Below are 20,280 nucleotides of genomic sequence, written 5' to 3' on the forward strand. Positions count from 1 at the left end.
GAAGGGTGGCTGGGACAGTATCAGCCTGGACCAATCTCCCCTAAGTGAAGTTGCAGCAGGGTGGTGGAACTACTGAGGAAACTCGCTCTCCTGTCTTGTCCAGTCCCAGATTTCTATCTCTGATTTGCTCTCAGAGGCGAGTGTTTATGATTTTCAGATTTTTGAATATTCCAGTGAGTAGTTCCAGGGTGGCAGAGGTTAGCCCCTGCTGACACGAAACCTTGAAATCTGCTTCTCAGTTAGACTCAGGTCTCTTGATGCCACTCAGGCAATTGCAAATAGCCCAAAAGTGAATGAAAATATAATACCCATTTAAACCACCTTTAATGCTGCCAGAGTAGTGTAAAATGACCTTAGAAACATGAGTCAGCCGGTTGTATTTAGCAATACAACTATAAGCAAGCTATAATTGTGAAGTTCTGGAAGGGGAGACTCCCTAAGAGTGGTTGGGGAAGGCGTTGGGATCAGGACACAGGCATCTCTTGTAGCAGCTCAGCAGGAGCAGAGACAAGCCTTGCATTTTGGCAGCCGCACCATCCGCAGATCTCCTCTTTGGTTCAGAGATAGGGACTCAGTACTTCTGGAAATTGGGTGGAGCGGCTCTCAGCACGTGCAGGCAGTTTAAACAATGGTGCTTTTCTCAGATCTGTGTCTCTATTTACTCCCTTGTGAAATGAAGATAACAGTAATTTAGAGGGTTGATGAGATGTCGGGCTCCAAAACTCTGGACTACGAAATGTAGCACTGTAGGCAAAGAATTATTAAGATAACCAGCTGACCTTGGTTAACTCCTGAACGTCTCTTTCAGGGTTACTTTGTGCATGCTTCTGTGTCATTCTTACATGACTGAAATGACTGTCTTGAATATTCTCTGCCTTTGTCCCAAATGTAATCATTTTTTAAATCTCATATCCTCTTATTTTTTAGTCTTGTTGGAATTGAAATTATTCCAATGAAAATAATGTTCAGATATGTTACTCTTTCTTCCTCCAAGAGGTTTATGCTTGCCATAAAGTTACTGGACTATGAATAATAATGTCCTTTGTAGCATTAAAAGTAAGCACGATTCTTTCTCTCTTATTGGCTCATTTTCAAGAAATCTTGCTGAGTCTGACAGTGTGTAGTAGGACCTAAGCAGGTCCCTGCTGGATAACTGATTAGTTAAATAAAGGTTAGGCTCCTGGTGAAATGGGAATGGGCATTCTCACCTAAGAGGTGAGCAGTAATATTCTTTGCCATAGTCCCAAGACCCTTCCACTTGTTAAGAAACTGTACTGGAAGAGTCTGTGTATACTTTAATTCTTCACCTTTTCTAAGTATTTTTCAAGCTACTGCTCATATCCTGTTATTCCTCTTTTCTATTAGCCACAAAATAACTGGGCAAATTATTAGTTAAAAAAAGTGACAATGAGAAGAATGCTTCTGGTAATTCAGAATTCCCATGTTAAATATTTAACATAAAGGAAGTGAAGGTGTCTGCAAGGCTTATTTATAGTTAGACTATATAAAAGGGGCTTATATGAAAGTGAACTTACATAGGCAGCTATGGTCTAATCCAGTCAGGTGTGAAAAGTTTCCTGTAAAATCAATTGGTTTCAGTAAAATTAATAAATAATCACATTTAACCCCAAGACGCTTCGCACTGTCAGTCTATAAAGGAGGTCATATCATTAGAATAGAAGATACAGTACGTATTGATTGAGACACTAGAATTGTGGTAGTAAAATCATTCATTTAGAGTTACCCAACAAGCTGGTGTCAGGTCTGGGAAAGGAAATAAAATCTCCTCCTGCCCACTCATGCCTTCAGATCAATGCTGCCCACACAGAAAGCCCTTCCAGTGCTTGGAGCCTTAGAGGGCAGGGAGTTCCTGAAGGAGGTAAAGTTATGACTGATGCTGGGTACCACCATATGTCAATGGAGAAGCTACAACTCTAGACCTATACAGGTGACCTCCTTCTATAAAATGAGATGCTCAATAGTGCTTAGCTGCTAATATTTCTAGAGACAGTTCCCACCCAAAGAATGTATCTATATCACAAGGTTGTTCTTACCTCTGATCAATTGGCTCACGTCCTGGCAGCTTATGGGTAAGTTTTCAAAAATCGGTGTTTTTAAAGATGACTTACGGATTCTTTCCACCATTAGTTAATACTTATGCTTCTAAATCGTAGATTTGCCTTTGCAAATTGTATGCAATAGCTTAGCATTGTCCTCTCCTCCCCAGTCCTACATATTGTACCCATGGATTTTTAAATTACACGTACATATAAATGGGTATGTATATGTGTATATAGATGGGTATGTGTATAAAGCTCACATAGTCCCCTTGATCCCACATCCAAAAGCTTAGCAGTACTGTAATAATTGGCAGTGCATTTTTAATATCAGTGCTGTAAAAATTCCAAATTATAGTGCCCATTGCTACAGAAAATGGATAAACATCTCTAGCCTTTTCAGTATGTCAGTCCACAGAAGTTATTCACATCATGGGAAGCTACTCCCAAGAAAAAAATAGGATTTTTCTTTCCCAGGCTAAATTTTCACTGTACATTTTTTGCTAATTTACATGATTTCATCAAGTTACCAGTACCTTTGTATTATAATCTTTGCCTTGATCCCTAAAGACAATAATTGATGCAGGAGAAAAATATTAAGAAACTGGCGGTGCTTCTCTTTTCTCCATTCTTCCTTCCCCCCTGCAAGTAATAAAATGTGATATGAATATGATGAAGTATATTGTCTAGAAAATGTTTTCCCAAGTCTTTGCTTCTCAGCGTTGTTGGCTTTCTCCATGGAAACAATATGATTGCTAATCTGGAAAAACAGCAGATAGCCAGCATCAAAGAAAAGAGATAGAATCTCAAACTATCCTAGAGTGATTGAAAATTTATCTTTATTTATTATCTGCTCTCATAAGAAACTAAACAATTTGAGTCCTTTTATTTATTTGTTTCTATCCAGTACCTGTTGCCATCACAGTGAGCTCTGTTCTCAATTTCTTTTGGAAAGCAAGACTCTGAAATTACATAGGAAAGATTAAAGACAAGGAAAAAAGCACAGTTGAAAACAGAAGTACAAATGAAAACAGCTTGAGTAATTCTTCTGTTAGGTCTCTGATACTCAGAATATAGAAGCAGGACCTAGATCAACTCCACTGCCTTCCCCTATAAGGTCTTGAAATCAGCTGATACTTGAAGTAAACAGGAAAAGAAGTCAAAATCTGCAGTAGAGGTGAGCTGAATTAACAGTGTGCAAAAAAGAAGCAAATGTCATCAGCGAGAAGCTACTGACTTTTTTCTTTTTCATAAACTTAGAAAGCTGCTGTAATGTCCTCCCGTCTCCAGGTCAGAAGCTTCCTATCTGTTGAAGGCATGTAAATTCGCCTTACTGCTTTTGCCTTGCAAGTCTGTTGAGCTGCATCTACCACAAATTCTCTCAAGCAAAAACAGAGCTTTTGTCATTCAGTAGTAATGAAAGACAAAAAAATCTAGTCCAGTCTTTGAGGCAAAGAATCTTTTGATTCTGTTCATGATGCGCACTCTGGAGTTCAATGGGGCAAAGCTAAAATAATTAGGGAAAATAGGACTTACTGAAACGCTGGGGTGGGTTTGGGGGGTGATTTTGCTGGTTGTTTTGCTTTACCACCTCGTGGGCTTTAGTTTTGGGATGTAGGTACCACAGAAGGTAACTACTTGCTGCAGAAAGATCCTCTCGGATATGCTATTCCTAGCGCAATAGTCTTATCTTTTGAGAACACCTTCTGGCTTACAAATTTTCAACACCCATTGAACAACCTTCACAATTTATGTGACTGAAGTGGAAAATGGTGCCAAGGTTCAAGTATAGTTATTTTTAACAGATCAGGAGCAGGAAAGTGAGTTGTGTTGGGAAGTGTGGGAGACGGCATTGTTGAGGAGACTAGTTTTTAAGCAACTGTCTGTGAGTGACTGAGAATTGTTCTCGGTCTAGCTCTGGTTCACAGCCATTAAATGATTTCATATGGCAGATAGGACTATGTATCTTCTAAATATCGTTTCAAGCAATTGTTGTAGTTGGCCCTGAAATCTTCTGTTATTTACTGGGTGAGGGGCCAGCGACAGTTTGATTGGGAACGGTGAATGTAAAAGAAATTTTCCCCGGTTGTCTGTAAACGGGAGGCTGGCTGTGGTACCATGAGTAGAAGGGGTTGGGGTGGCAGGAGATCTCCCAGGCAGTTTCTTTATGTAAATGAAGAAAATCCTGTGGTTAGAAACATCTCTGGTTCCTTGGATGATTCCCTGCAGTAAGCATGCTTCGCAGAAAATAGGAATGCTGATTAGAGTTTTCAGTTCAAATCCAGCACTAAAAAGTCTTTGAGGGTAAAGGTGGACTTAGTTCCCCAAACCAATTTTTTGTTTGTTTGTTTTAGCATATGGCACTCTAAATCTCAAAGTGTGCAAAACTAACTTGAAAGGAGAAGCAGCCACAACATTCAGCCAAGGACTCTGGCAGATTTCTTTATCTGCTTTCCAAGAGGAGAGAACTGAAAGATCTGTCTCATTAGCTGAATTCATGGACATGTTTGTACTCATGAAGATCATTTTGCTGTACTGAAGGGTCAAGAGATGTTCTGGAGACCCGCAAGGGAAAAACAAGGGAACTGTAATTGGATTATATTGAGCAGGAAAGGCTGAGCATGCAGTTAATAATTGATCTGTGCTCTGCATATGTACAGACTGACTTTGAACTTACTGGTATCTGGCATAAAACCCCAGACCACTAGCTGCAGATAATCAGCTAGCAAGAAAACATACATTCCCATTTGCTTAGAGGAGGTGTTTATCTCCTAGAAGACTTAAGTTCCTAGCTTGCATTTTGCAGTTGAAAGGTCATTTTTATTGTGGGATTTCCATGCAGTTGTGCTGAAAAGGGTGGGGAGGAAGGACAGAGGGTCACAAGCTCCTATGTTTAAAGGGATGCTGCAGATATATGCTCTTCAGTAATTCTGAAATGAGGGTATTTTCAGAAACCATTTTACCAAAACCTTTAGCCCTGTGGATTGATGGTAGTCATTTTTCAGTTATTCTTAAGTTGTGAGTTGTCTGTATTGTGGACATAGAGTGCTGTGTAGTGAGAGCTGTAGTTCAGCAGAACGGTTGGCTCAAGTGCTGACTTGGAGCTGTGTACCTGTTTCCACTCAACATAGAGCCCAAGCTAATAATACTTGGAAGACCCAGCCTGGGTCCAAGCAAACCTCTTTCTCTATCTTACTTGTATAATTCCTATTAGCATGTTAATTTTTCCTGTAAATTATCAGTTATGCTGGCTGGATAATGAAAAGGTGACTTCATCCTTCTCGCCTGATGAAATTAGGTGTTTATGCCTTAGTCTTTATAAGCAAGACTGGCCTTTAGGAATCTGAGGTCGAGACCAGGGGAAAAGTCTGGAGCAGGAAAGATGCACACCTGGTGGAAGAGGATCAGATCACGGAATGCTTAAGCAAACTGGGCATACATAAATCCACGGCCCCTGGTAGGATACACCCACCAGTGCTGAAAGAGCTGACTGACGTCATTGCAAGGCCACTCAAGAGGCAATTGGCACAAACTGAAATATGTGAGGTTTAATCTGAACATCAGGAAACTCTTTTTTACTGTGAAGGTGACTGAACACTGACACATCTTGCCTAGAGGATTGCGGAGCCTCCATCCTTGGAGATATTCAAAAGCTGTCTGGACATGACCCTGGGCAACCAACTCTAAATGTCCCTGCTTGAGCAGGGAGGGTTGGACAACATGACCTCCAGAGGTCCCCTCCAACCTCAACCATTCTATGATTCTGTGAAAGACTGCGGAAGTTTGCATTTGAAAGTAAAGTTGTGAAAGTATATGTGTATAAGCATGTATTTTGCTACAGGAAAGTCATCACAATGCTACCATTATATGGTTCTTGTACTGGGATTGTTACTAAGTAAATGTTTCATCCTTCCTCCAATTTCCTCCATCGTGTCCTGTTAAGAACACAAGTCGGTTCTTTGTATATCAATGGTTGTGGCTTGTTATCAAACTCAAATATTTCCCTTGAGAGTTTGCTATAATCAGGAGAAGGTCACTGATTAAAGGATCCAACTTCTCCAGTCACAGAGGCTGGAATAACCTATGAAATGGGCAGTGTGTAGATGGACTTACTCATCAGAGGAGCAGAACATTTCCCAGAGATTCGTGACCAGCCAAGCAGTGTCTATAGAGCTCAACAGAAACAAGGATCATTAACCTCAGAAAGCCATTAATCCACAATGTTCTGTGCTTTATTATGAGTTAAGAATGAAAAGAAGGTTTGAGAAGAGAGGCATATGATTATTTTTCTCTATAGACATCATGTAGTACTCAAATTGTTTCTTTCTTTATTTTTTTTTTTTTTTGTTCAGACCATCTTTTTCCATGTTCTCATTCCTGAACATTATGGTTGTTAGGCCAGCGTGAAAGAAGTCCTTGCTTGAACAAGTATCTGTACTGCCAAAACTGAAACAGGAGTGGTTGAAAGATATTAGGAAAAGAATGGAAACTGTTAGTCAGGATCTCAGTGAGGGCAGGTTGGTATGAATTCCTTAGGGTATCACAACAGAGGATCTCAGTATTTTTTGTGTGCAAGCTGTTCTCACAGAGTTAGTGGTGATGTTTAATTTGCAAAGCCAGGTTGAACTTTTGGAATAAAATTCATAGGAAGATACTTTTTATTTCATTCACTGGGTAAAGAATAAAAGCTCTTCCTGCCAAGCTGGCTGCTACACTACTCTTAAATGAAAAGTACAGCATGAGATGAAAGCCTGGCAAGGTTCTTCTACATGCAAGGAAGAATAAACCATAGAGCCTGCTGAATGTCTGACCATGAGAAGACTAGTGGCATCCAGTGTGTGTTTAAAGACAGGAGGAGAGATCTGAGCATCAGATCCAATAGTATCATACGGATAGCTTTTGTTACTGAAGGGTCTTAAAGTGATTTTAAAATTCCACAGAATGTGTAGAAAAGGTATAGGTTAAAATTTACCAGAATAAATCTCGCTATCTCAGAAAGCAGGTAATTAGGGAGATTTGACTGCATCTGATGCCCTCAGCTCTTTTCTTCATCTTTACATTCAGTCACCTTCCAGGAGAAAAGATCATTAATGTAGCGTCACTTTATAAAATAAACAGCAACCAGTTCCTTTGCCAAAAAGAAGTATGTAGGAATGCAAAGCTAATGATAGTGACTAATAGTATTTTTTTTTTTTTAAAATTGCTGCTCACCCAGAGGTTTCATGTAATTTTCCAAAGGATGTTAACATTCATCCGTTTCACCAACGGATATACTGCGACACAAAGAAGGAAGAGGATTTGTCAGCAGACGTCAAGCTGGTAGATCCCAAATTGTGGCGGTGGTCTGTCCGTTGCCTCCAGGGTACGCAAATACACCACTGTCTATGCTTACCCAGGAGTTAAACCGGAGAGAAAGTGTTTAGTATTATCCCACATCCGTGGGTTAGCCTTATTCCCATTTTAGGCCCAGCCACATCGACACAGACATGGGCTGTTTTGTTCAGGCGAGTGTTCCCCTTAAAATCACTGGGAAAAGCTCTCTGTTTAAGCCACTCGGTATGTGCATGATGAGCTCTATGACTGTGGTCCTCTGGGTCATCTTTTAGACTTGCAATGTTTTGTAGCTTTGGAGCAAGAGCATCTGCCAGTTCCTTTTTAATTGCTGGTCAGCCTGTGTTAAGCCAACTGGCGGCTGGTGGGAATGAGATGTCTACGAAGGTTAAACACATTTGTCAGTCACGTAAGGGAACTAGCTACATTTGTTGATGTTTAAGTGACATTCTCAATCTGGCTCCAGCTGCCTAGCAGGATTGCAAAGTGAACTGAGGTCGTGGGCCTCCAGACAGGCTCCTTTAGGGGCTTTTGGGGGTGTGTTTTTTTTCGGAGTTGAAGAAATGCAATGTGAAAGTGTGGTTTTTTGGTGGTTTTTTTTTTTTTTTAATATAGGATGACCTGAGTATGATCCTTAAGTCCTGAATGTCTCAAGCATTGAGTGGGAGGCATTCAAATAAGCATCTGTTTCTTTTTTTCACTATCATGATAGCTTACCAAAACTTGGGGAGTGGATTTTTTTTTTTTAATCCCTATGAAATAGCATCATCTAAGCAAATGCAATAGCTGAGCAATCATATCAACAAACATGTGCAACAGTTTCACCTCTTCGTTTTCTCCATGCAAAACAAATAGCAAGAGTCATCTCCTAAAAATGTGTGAGTACTTTCTTAGTTAAACGCTGGATGCTGAAGAGATGGGCCCTCTTCTTTTGAATCACCAGCGGCACTTCCTCTGAAGAGTAAATTTACTAAGTAAATATCCCTGGAGAGAAGCTGCTAATTAAGGAGCAGGTTTCTTAGCCAGCTGCTCCTAACCAACAAAACGGTGGTTCATTTTTAAATATCTAGGCTATGAAGAGAGACGCTGCCACGCTGAAGCTGTGCAAGTTGCCAGAGAGATATTTTGCGATAGAGATGACTGAAAAGTGTCATGCGCTGTTCTGCGATGAGGAATGGACAAACATTTCCACCTTATGAGCTGCAAATGGCTTTCTGGGCTAAATACTTTAATTTTTATTTTTCTTCATAATAACATCAATCGCTTCACTAATACATTCCACCCTTTGTTTAATTGGTGCCTTAATTATTTTCTCTTTTAGCTATAGCTCAGATGAGTGCTGAGGGTGTATGCGGTGGTGTAGTTAACATCTTACAGTCTGACAAGGGTGACTGCTGGTTTGAGACGGCTGTAAGAGGTTCTGTTGGTCCTAAACTCCTTTGTTTCTGGATGCTTCTGAGGCAATGGGACATGCAGGGATATTTCAAGGTCTTTTTCCTAATGCAATGTTTTGTTATTTTATACATACACGTTTCTCCGAAATCAGAGTTGTCAGATGCCCCAATTTAAATGATTTTTCCTGATGTTACGTGATGGTGATAAAGCTGTATGTTTTACGCGTGGCACCCACATATGCTCCCTGAACTAACATCACCTTCTCCGAGCCGTGCAAGATGTCTTGCCAGCTGCTCCAGCCAGTTTGGCATTAAAAAGTGCTATGGAAGTTGGTGGAGATGTTGGGTTCAATCTGGGCTCATTTAAAACCAGTTTCTGTAAATGAAGGTCCTGCAGAGAAGTCTCAGACTCCAGGGGCATGTCATTCCCTTCCTTGCTGTTTGGTTCTTCAAGACTAAATGACACAAGGCCTGTAGTCCTGGTGACATGTGTGACAAGAACCTTTCTTATGAATTATGGATTTATAGACCAAGTTCCTGGTATTTGTTTTTTAGTTTTCTGCAGAACTGCTTTAGTTGTTTTGCCAAATATGTAGCCCTGGGTGAGGTATTTCAAACCAGGAAGTCTTTTTCTGAGGTAGAACACTCTCTGTAACATTTTCCCATGCTCCCTTTTCCAGCCGATGATTTTAAAAGTACTGTTTGATTTTCAGCACAAGCTTTGGTAGTCCTGAATGAATGTAAAGTTAGTGGGAATAGGCCACAAAGCCACCAAATGTTTCTGACATTCCACTCAGGCTCTGCTGTGCACACAGCTAAAAGAAAGGCAACCCTCCTGTTGACATGTTCGATCAGAAAAGATTTTGGACGTAGAATACGTAATATCATGGCCAAGGTATTTCTTCACACCGTGTAGTCTGGGAATGGTTTTTTCTACTTCAGGCTGAACACTTTGAAATCTCTAACCAGTTCAATGTCCTTATTACCACTAGACTGAGGAGCTACTACTACGTCCTTCTTGTCTTCAGCTAAAAGACAGAAGCAGTTTGAAGGCATCATGCTATTCCTGTAGCTGCCTGAAGGTTGGTTATGCTGACACTGATCATTAGTGTACTGCTAGCAAGAACTAAGCCTCCATCACCACTGAAAGAGTGTCTTAGGAGTGTTTTGTTTCAGACAAGCCATCCCCAGCCTAGTCACCAAGGCATAAATACTGCCCTTTGGTCTCTTGTTTCCTAGAACTTCCCTCTGCACATGGAGACCCCCAGGAATCCTGTTAAAATGGCTCTGTAGCTGTTTGATATCAGGAGGCAGATCTCATTCAGCCCTACAGTCATGGATTATACTACTGCAGATTAGAGACTGAAGACCACAGTGGTGTGTAGCAAACCAGCTTTGATACTGGTAGTGGTCTCATGACGGTAGCGTGGCAGCCCACGTGGACTCATTTCCTCCAGAAGTGGTGAAAAGAGGCCACGCTGCGCTCTGCAACACTGTGGATAAACTATGCCTGCTCCCCTCTTGGGCTGTTCGGGAGCTAGCACAGCATGTCTCCATGCTGGTCTGCAGTCCGCAGAATTAGAAGCCGGAAGGGATGACTATAATAAAGTGTGAATCTGCTCTTACCTAACACTGCTGGGGTAATATGCCCAGGAAATTTTTCTAGCCCAAGGCCAACATACATGATACCTCTCTCTTTCCTTCCCTCCCTCTTTTATGGCTTAATAGAAATTGCCTCCAGCAATTCCACATACATTAGAGAAGGAAGAAAACACAACAGGCAGTGCATTGCTTGAGCATTATGGCACTCCAGGTGTGCATGCTCAGACATGGGGAGCTGAAAGGAGGATGACAGGCATGACTGCAAAAAGACTGCCAGAAATTACACTCCTCATGATTAGTGTGAATCCCTATTGTGAGGTAAAAATGATGCAAAATAGAGAGAGAAGAGAGAATAGGGAAAAGAGAGCTGGTTTATGCACGTATTTTTATTTGCATTTAGTGACACTGGGCTGATGTGATGGAGAAAGTCAGTGGACCAGACAAGCAAAAGTCAGAGGATAAAAAAATTCTTGATAATAATCCTAATTAATAATCCATTTATTTGGCCTGTCATGTGGCAAAATGGCAATGTAATCTGCCAGACAAATTATTCTGACTGAAAAACAAAGTTTTGGTACTGAACCCAAGCCAAAATCAGCTCTGAGCTACACTGTTGTAAATTCCAAAACACCTTTGGAGAGATGAGCCCACATACTCCTGCTTTATATGAATGCAAATTTGACCTCAGGCAAAACGCCAGTTTTAATTCAACGGTTTTGAAGAGCAGCCATCCAAAAAAAGAGTTGCCGTTGGAATTCAAAGCCATTTCATAAAATAAGATGCTATTCACCGATCCTTTTAAATGATTTAAGGTAAAGTTGTACCACTATAGAAAGTAAGATCTGTTCTTAATGGATGTCAAGAACCTCCTCCATTGTCTCCCAACAAATTGAACAGATGGTTTCTCGTTTAAAATCAGTGCTTCTCTGATCAAGTCAATGGGTAAATTCCTGTTTGCAGCAGCTGAGAGCCTAGATAGATTGCATATCTTGCTGGCTGTCTTTGAACGCAGATGTGATGGCTGCTATGTTGGTCACCTGGATATAGTAGTACCGTTTATATTTTATATACCGGTGTGTTCGTAGCATTTGAAAAGAGCAGAGAAGTTTTTTTTCCCATTTACAATCTAAGCAACTAGTACAAGGTCACAGACCAAATCTAGGTCCTGTTCCATTTTTCGCGTTGCACCCCTTTCAAAGGCTCCAGGTAAGAGGCAGTCTATAAAGTACTTCTGCTGGGACCTGATTTTTAGTTTGGAACAAGCTGTTACACTATCACATCTTAGATTCAGCTTATTCTTTGTGGTCATCGCAGCTGTGCCGTGCAGGGTCAGGCAACCTTTCCATTTTTTATCGACTCTCCCACTGCCCTAATGAGCAAGCCTGATGAAGGTCCCTTAACTTCCTTGCACTTGGGATTCTTCTCTCATGTCTTTCTAGAGTAAAGTGATTGTAAGATGTTTACACTGTTATTCCCTGTTGATGCATCTTTCGTGCAGCACCAGAAAACAGGATTGTGATTTAAGTTTGGACATTTAAGTATGACATTAATGGTGATAGACAGTAGCTCCTTGTCCTGGGTGTGCAACAGGGGATGGGAGCTTTGCAGTATTATTTGGGGCTGCTGAATCAGGACCTATAATGCCACACTGAAAAAATTAGCCCTTGTTACCGACCTTGATCTCTTCACAAATTCCCCTTAACATCCATGACTATGTGTGAGAAAGTAAATGCCTTTTATCTCCTTTTTTTATTTTTTCTTATTTTCACTTTAAAAGCTCACCTGATCCAGCAGCCCTCTCAATCAGCTAAAAAGCCTTCATCCCAGTAGTTCATTCTCATTTTGCCTCTCATTTTTGGAAGCTTTGTTCCTGTACTCCAAAGCTCAGAGAGCAGCGGTGCTCACCTGGGATACATTGAATTTTGTAAAAAGTGCAGCTCTTAGAAGTCTGAGCAGCCAAACATCCTGGTGAGGGAAGAGGAGGAGGGACCTTCTTAACTGGACTCTGGGTCCAACCTGGAAGGACTATCAGCTTCACTGTGAGTTGTGCAGAGGTGGCGAAATTCCCCCTCTGCAGGAAATGTATACATTGTTTTAAAGCTCCTTCTAAAGTGTTTATACGGTAGCTTGTCGGATGACAGAGCTGACCTTATTGAGGGAGGGTGTTGAAGGCCGAAGGGAGCAGTTACGTCCACACTATGTGGTGAAGGAGAACTGCCCCATGTTCTCTCTCACTAAATCTAGACCTGCAAGGAGTCTTGCAGTGTTAATATGGGTGGATATAGGAGGCAAGCAGGGCTGCTCGTTCACCTCGTTAAACAGCCAGACTGGTTTTGGGGACAGGGGTGCCTCTGAATACCACTGCAGTGCACCACACTTACGCAGCAGCTCGTGCAGGTGTACCGTGGGCATCTCTGACATGGCGCGGCTTTGCGATGGGCACGCAAGCGTTGCCTCTGCAAACACCGCAACCGGTCCTAGAGCTAAAACAGCATGAACATATCCTTCAGTGACAAACAGTCAGTCGGTCCCTATCACTCAGCATAGGTAATGTTTGCCTGTAGCCTTCTGCAAAAGCTAGTGGTAATTGGAATAGTTTGAACTTGCGCTAACAGAAGCGCTGAAATAGAAGGAGCTAGGAGGGTTTTTTATGATGTTTGTCAGAAGAGGGTGTAAATGAAGGACCCTTTGCTCAGGGTTGTGGTGCTGTCAGTGCTCATTTTCTTGTTGGAGACAGTAACAAAGTAGCCCCAGAAAAGCTTTTTTAACTCTATGGTGCTAACGTTGTTCCATGTATTTTGGTTGCTGATGCATAAAAAGTTCAGAGAATTTTTTTCTTCCTGCTACTTAATTCGCAGAAAAGTACATTTGAAAGCATTTTATCAGAATAGTTTCTTTTCCTTTTAAATTATATATATGTATATATCTTTTTTTCCCCTGTAGTCATTTGTGGAAGGATTAAAATTCATATTGGATTCCTTGTTTTCTTGTGCATTTTGATTTGTTATGGTACTGTTATTTATCAGAAATCTCAATGCTTTTTTTGATATAAAGACTGGAAGAGATGTTTGGCATTCATTTTTATATGAATAATGTTTATTCTTCAAATACATTAGAACACCAAAGTAAAAATATTTTTTCTGTATAATCATTTCCAATATATCTTTTCTTGTATTGCTTATAAATTATAACGAGTCTGGGCCTTCAAATGTTTGAAATTAAGTTATAATTCTCACAGTTGTCGCTGTCTTCTGCGTTGTCTGTTACATCTTGATGAAAAGGAATAGTAAAATCCACCAATATTAGTTTAATAGAACAGTGCAAGACCTGCATGCCCTCTGGTGGAAGCGATCCTTAACAGACTAATGTAGATCGGCTTTTGTGGCAGTGCTAAATGTCTGACCTACAGACAGACACACTCTCTTCTTTGATGTACTTAGTTACTCAATTATGTTTCTCCATAGCAGAGGTTGTTAGCTAGTAGGAAGGAAAACTCTTCCAGCGTGTTATTTTTTTTTCCACACATTTCATTACAGTTTGAACTCTTTCATTTCTCTTTAACCTCTTTCTTGACTTTTTAAACTTATTACTCCACTGTAATAAAAAGAAAATTAGTTAGATGCTGTCTAAAGGTATTGAACAGTGTCTCATTATAGACACAGGTTTTATACATAGAATTTTGCTCTGCTTTTAAGGAAGTTTACAGGTCCGATACAAGCTGAGTAAGGATGGCCTCCTCATTTTCACCATTGACTCTGGAAATTTTGCCAACCGAGAGCTGCACCATGTGAAGATTAACAGAGAAGGCAGAGAGCTCATCATTCAGGTATGCCATGACTTACGTTCAGTGTTAAAAAATGCTTCATGCCACAAACAACCCAAAGCTCTTCCAGCAGCAGAACAGCCCTGTAGGTTAGACGAAAGTTCCATCCAGACCCTACTTCAAAGAGTGCCCAACCGTGTTTTTTTCCTCTGAGAGATCCTTCCCTTGTCTCTGACAATCTGTGAATTAGGAAACACCTTTGGCCAGAAGCTCGTCTGGACCACTGGAGTGGTTCTGGGGCTTAGGAATGTCAATGTGACCTGTAGTCCCAGAGGAAGCATGCAGTATGGATCATTGAAAAGCTGCCAAAGGGAGAAAAACAGCTGAGGAATGAGCACCTGGGAATGTAATTCAATTTAGGGTATGTGACCCAAGGGAGAATGTGACCCCAGCTGTCTTATCCTCCCCCAGAAAAGGAAAAGCTGAGGGAACACAGGGTGCAGCCACCATGTGGGTAACGATGCCCTGTCCCTTTGCTAGAAACCATGCTGAATGTGACAAACTCATGAGAAACAAGAGCCCTGCTCTGCCTTGTTTCCCTGCATCATCTGGTTTTCCAAGGCAGGGAGAAGAGGACCATCTTACTGCTCCTTCTGCTTTCCTTCTGAGGCTAACTGTAGCAGTTCACGTTGCAAAGCAAATCGGCTAGATCTGGGCAGCAGTCATTTAACAGGGAAGGGTGGCAGAGTCTACAGAGAAGCCACGTGGGGAGGAACAGAATGAGACAGAAACACAGGGAGCGCCACGGTTTTTCTTTCCTCTACAGTTTCCGTGTCTGGGTGGTACAATGATAACACAGTCAGCGTGCAACTAGGGTGGGCAGACCTGATTATCTAGGAAAGAGGCTTATGCTAAAAGCCAGGGTTTCCCTCAAGTACCAGTCTCCTGTCTGCTGCACTGTCAGTTTCTTCTACGCAGAACTAATTCTTCACAATGCATTTCTAGAGAGGCCTCCTTTGAGTGTGTTCTGAAGCGACTAGACATGGATTTTGGGAAGCAGGGAGATTTCAGTGTCAACCGTTTTAAGCTTTTCTGCAGGGGAATTTTCTTCAAAGCCCTTTATATGACTATTCTGGTGTACCTTTCAGCTTCTCATGCTAAAATCAAAGCACATTCACTTTGCTATCTTTAGAAACTGAATCACGCTTGGGGGCAGAATTAACTGATTTGCAGCTGAGAGCGTTCCCAGAAGTTTGCAGTACAGAGAGATCTAGGGGTGTCTACATGCTGTTGTAATGAACTAATTTTATTGACCTCTTCCAGGTTGATCAAGTTCTCAAACTCAAACACAACTTTTCCGAGATTGATTTTAAGGCCATCAAATCACTCACCTTGGGCAAGGTCACAGGTAGGTTCTACTAAAAATATTCCTGATTCATCAGTTGTTATAGGTTAACTTAACCTGTGCCGTGTGTTGGGTTTTTAATAGGATTGGGGTTTTGTTTGGCTGGTTTAGCTGTAAGAGTTGACCTCAGCACTCCAGTACTCCTATTTGTATATCTCATCAATGCAAAAATTTGGCAGCTTTACTTGTTTGCGCTGATAGCAATATTAACTTTTCCCATTGCTCCCTCCAGTAAAGTGATTCATACTGCCCGTGTGGCTGCACAGGGTGGCATCTTAGCCTAATGAGACCATTTTGCTGACTACAGCTTGCTCCTCTCAAGCCATCTCTGTTTCCTAATGATAAGAACAACAGCCCTGTGAGCCTTCATCCTCTCTACCCTTTTTTCACTCCCAGTCTTTTTCCATTTGAATTCTGCAAGTGGTGCTTATATTACATACAGCACTGAGGCCACAATTCTGCATGCTCTGTGCATGGACCTTCTTCTTCTTTACCCCTTTCACACGACAAAGCGATTACAAGACCAGGAAAACTCTGCCTGAGATTTGGAATGTAGAACTCCTCCATTTTGGTGTGAAGTATGTTCTATTACTTTATATAAAAGTCTCATGTATTCCCAGTAAGATTCAAAAAACTTCCTTGGTTATAGACATTTTAGTCCTTTGTTAACATCGGACCTCCGTATCAAGCCTGACATCTGTTTCACTATTACAATTTTATATGTTTTATTAATAGCACCCAAGACCTGTGGGACTGTTAGATAGACAGAAACTTAAGACATCCTCCAGTGTCTACTTGTGCAGTATAATTGTATATAATGACATTAGTGCATTCTGCATCATGTTTTACTGGGTAGTTTAAGGGCAGGAACTGACTTTCCCCTTAATTATAGATAATGTTTGTGCAGAACGCAACAGTCTTCCAAGCCTTTGTGGACAGGTTTGGGGACCTGACACTTTTCAGCCCAAGTCAGAGCTAACCTAAAAATCTCTTTTTGCCAACAGTCAGCTGTAGTGCTGGAAATCTAAAAGAACATTGCTCATCGTGACCTCTACCGAAAGCACCAGCTATAGATAGCAAATCAATAAACCAAGGCTTTTCTAACCAGCAAGATGGAACATAACACAAAGGCCGTCAAACATGTAGCCAGCATGTTGACAAGGTGCGGCTCAGCATCATGGCGAGAAACTAGATTTAGTCTCAAAAATATGGTTAACTTCACAAGTACAAGGTTGTTGCAAAGCCAAAACCCCAGACGCATCTCCAGAGGTCTGGTATTCAGTTCCACTGAACACCACAGACTTGTCTCCGGACAGCTTTTAATGGGTATATCTTTCTGTTATTTCTTTCTTGCCCCAAAGTTTATTAGATTTTGTTTTAGTAAGAATAAATAGCAATAGTTCATATTCTGCAATGACACTAAAGCCATAAACTTGGCCATCCAGATGGTGGGAGTTTCTATTGCTGTACCAGGAATCACACAAGGCATCCCAGCAAGTCACTTTAATTCCATCCTAACCCTAATTCTGGTTTCTTCTTCATACGTTAAGTAAATTTCCTCAAAATTTTTCTTCTGTGTCAGGATTTCGTTTTCCAGATTTTATCCCACAGCTGTAGCTATTCTGAGTACAGTCCTTGAGCCCTCAGAGAATCACAAATCCCCCTGAGTCTTCTCCTCTTCAGGATGAACAGTCCCAGCTCTATCAAGTCTATCGTCATGTGCAAGATGATCTAGTCCCTCAATCATTTTTGCAGCCCTTCACTGGACTCACTCCAGTAAGCCCATGTCTTTCTTCCACTGGGGAGCCCAGCACTGGACCCAGCACTCCAGTAGAGTTACACTCATGCAGAGTATGGGAGAAGGATCACCACCTTCTGTCTACTGGTAATGTTCTTCCCAAGGCAACCCTGGATTCCAGGGTGTCATTGACTGCATTTGCTACGAGGGCACATTTCTGACTCATGGTCAGCTTATTGTCTACCAGAACACCCACATCTCTCTTTGAAAAGCTGCTTTCTAGCTGGTTGGCCTCAACCAGTGTTAGCGGATGGGCTGATTCCTAATGCAAGTGCAGATCTTTGCATTTCCTTTGTTGAACTTCATGAGGTTCCTGTTTTCCCATTTCTCCAGCCTGTCAATGTCCCTCTGAATGGTGACACAACCATGTGGTCTACTAACTGCTCTTCTCAATTTTGTATCGTCTCCAAACTTACTCAGGTTGCATACTGTTCCATGCTGGCAAAAAAACTCCTAAAAAATCTCTACTGCTAAAGAGTCAAGAGTATTGCCTTGTTGTATCAAGAGGAGAGTTGGACCTTGTAATTTTAGCAATGTAAAACTTACATTGTCCATTTGTCTTTTATACTATTTTATTGTATTATATTGTAAAATGTCAACTATACGTTCAGAAGGTGAATACTGGTGACCTAAACCAATATCCTCCAAGTTCTTCCTTGTCATTATTCATCCCCTCGGCAAAGCATAAAATTCCAGAGGCATGTGATGTTTTGAAGCAGACCTGGACTTCCTGTAGTGTTCGTTTGGATGCCACTGGGATTTAGGTACCTAAAGGCATTCATTAGGAACATTTAAACATCCACTGAAATAGAACCATATAAAAAAACCTCTGTTCTATGTGTCCAACATATCCATGACATACTCTTCTGAAAATTTGTCTCCTTTCCTGCCACACCACTGCTCATTTGCCTGCTCTAACAGTCTGATCCTGGCTGCTTAACCAGATGATTATACCACCTTTTTTTCAAACTCAAAAACTTTTTTTGAGTTTTTTCTCAACTCCACCATTTGTTTCTCACTGGCTGAGAAATCTCAAAGAGAGCTTCCAGCAGGACATCATAAAAGCTTGCAACCTCTTCCTCACCAGATTTTCTTATGATAACCACTTTAGCACAGCTGGAACTTTTGAAAAGTGCACTTTTATACAAGGGCCAGTTTTTAAATAATAGTGCTTTCTCCTATTCCTTCCCTACCCCCAGCCCCATTATGCTTCCTTTAGTCAAAAGCTACTCAAACTCTGATATTTTTTTCTGCTTTTCAAATCTGCTGTATTTTCCAATGGCTGCCCTACAACCAACTCTGAATTCCAGGAAAAAAAAAAATCTCTGTTTAAGGCAAAGGAGTCTCACCTGGAATTCAAAACGTAGGGACACTCCCTCTGCCACAGACTGCTTGAATGACCTTGGGCAAGCCATTTATGTGCAGATATAAAGGTAAGCAGGCATTTTATTCCCACTGGAACCAGTCTGAGCTTTACTATCTCTGTTCTCTATCAGTAAAGCATGGATAATAGAGCATCCCTACATCAGAGGGGTGCTAGGAGGATAAAAGCATTAAAGGCTGTGAGCTGTTCAGATCCACGGTAATGGGGCCATATAGCTGCCTTAGAAAGATCAATCTAAATATAAGTGTGGCTTTGAAGACAAGGGAGTAAAAAGAAGCAGCATTCAAGTAGCCAACAGATGTTTGTTGAATTCATCCTCACAGTACCCAACAGCAATAGAAAAATATTATTATCCTGTAGTTTGTTGTCATTTTTACTTCACAAATATAGAGGCAAGACACAAAAGGACCTATCCAAAGCTCATCAGTATCAGTGGGAGTTTTTTCCATGGACTTTAGTGAGTACTGGATTCGGGCCTCAAGTGGGTCATACAGTTTATGGCAAAGCCTCAGTGAAACCTTAACCAGAGTCCCAGTTCATTTACTTTAAGTGCTCCTTGCAGAGATTATACTGCTGTATTTAACCACATGAGCTCTATGGCAATCATCTGACCTAACTGTGAAGCTAGCTCTGCTTGGAACAAGGCACTGAACCGCACGACCTTCAGAGGTGTCTTTCAACTTAAATTATTCTATAATTCTCTGATCTCAGAGACACATTTGCATAAGTTTAGGTCTTGCCTAGAAAAAGCTGCTATCCCAATGGAAAATATCATTTATTTGTTTGGGGGTTGACTTTAATGACTCTTTGAAAACTTCTTACTGTGCCCCAACATGCCTAAATCCTTCACCATTATAGTCCCTGGAAAAATAATGAGTGATGCAGGAAAGCGAATCTCTTTGTCTGCATATTTGCTTCTGAGCGATTTAATGTACTAGCTGTGTAGTGATACCAGAGTAAAAGGGTAGCATTGAAAGGGATTCAAGAGTATTCTGAAGAAAAAGATGCAAAGATTTCTTTAGCACCTGTTAATGTTCACCTAATTTATTTGTGTCTTCAAAATGATGAATTAGCAAACCTTCCCATACTGGCAATGTGAAGAACTGTGTAGTCTAGCACATGATCGTGATATCTTTTATCTTTCCACTGAATCATTCAGCTTTGATATAAAGTGTATGTAGAAGAAAGTTTATCTGGAAAGTAATTTTATTAAAATCATAAGGTAGGTGCAGTACAATTCTTAATATTTCTACAATAACCTCTCTTATTAAAAGTTCACAAGAAGAAAATAGAATCTATACACTGAAGAGATCACAGAGCAATTCATCCAAGAGTGATATTATACTGGGGGAGATGATAACAGGATAATTAAATCAGAAGGGGTAAGTTGGCATCGACTCTGTGATACAAAAGCTTCTCTAAAGAAGCATCTCCTTGTTGAGAGTTTCTATGGAAAAGACCTAATTCCAATTTTTTGGTGAAAAGCAATTCCCCTTTTTAAGCTCACAAGATCATAATTTGCTTGAGAAATTTAAAGTCACAGTCT

General features: G+C 40.9%; 1 protein-coding gene across 1 annotated transcript in view; it reads left to right on the plus strand.

Annotated features, from left to right (window-relative positions):
* Positions 1-20,280, plus strand: part of CNTNAP5 (contactin associated protein family member 5) — a gene marked incomplete at both ends in the record, with an annotated part of 292,999 nt that overhangs the window by 261,334 nt on the left and 11,385 nt on the right. Inside the window, 2 exons of the mRNA XM_082484629.1 lie at positions 14,084-14,210; positions 15,471-15,555. Of these exons, the coding sequence (XP_082340755.1) occupies positions 14,084-14,210; positions 15,471-15,555 (212 nt within the window). The remainder of the gene's footprint in view (positions 1-14,083; positions 14,211-15,470; positions 15,556-20,280) is intronic.

This window comes from Vanellus vanellus (assembly GCF_965231255.1).
Source record: "Vanellus vanellus genome assembly, chromosome: 5".
NCBI lineage: Eukaryota > Metazoa > Chordata > Aves > Charadriiformes > Charadriidae > Vanellus > Vanellus vanellus.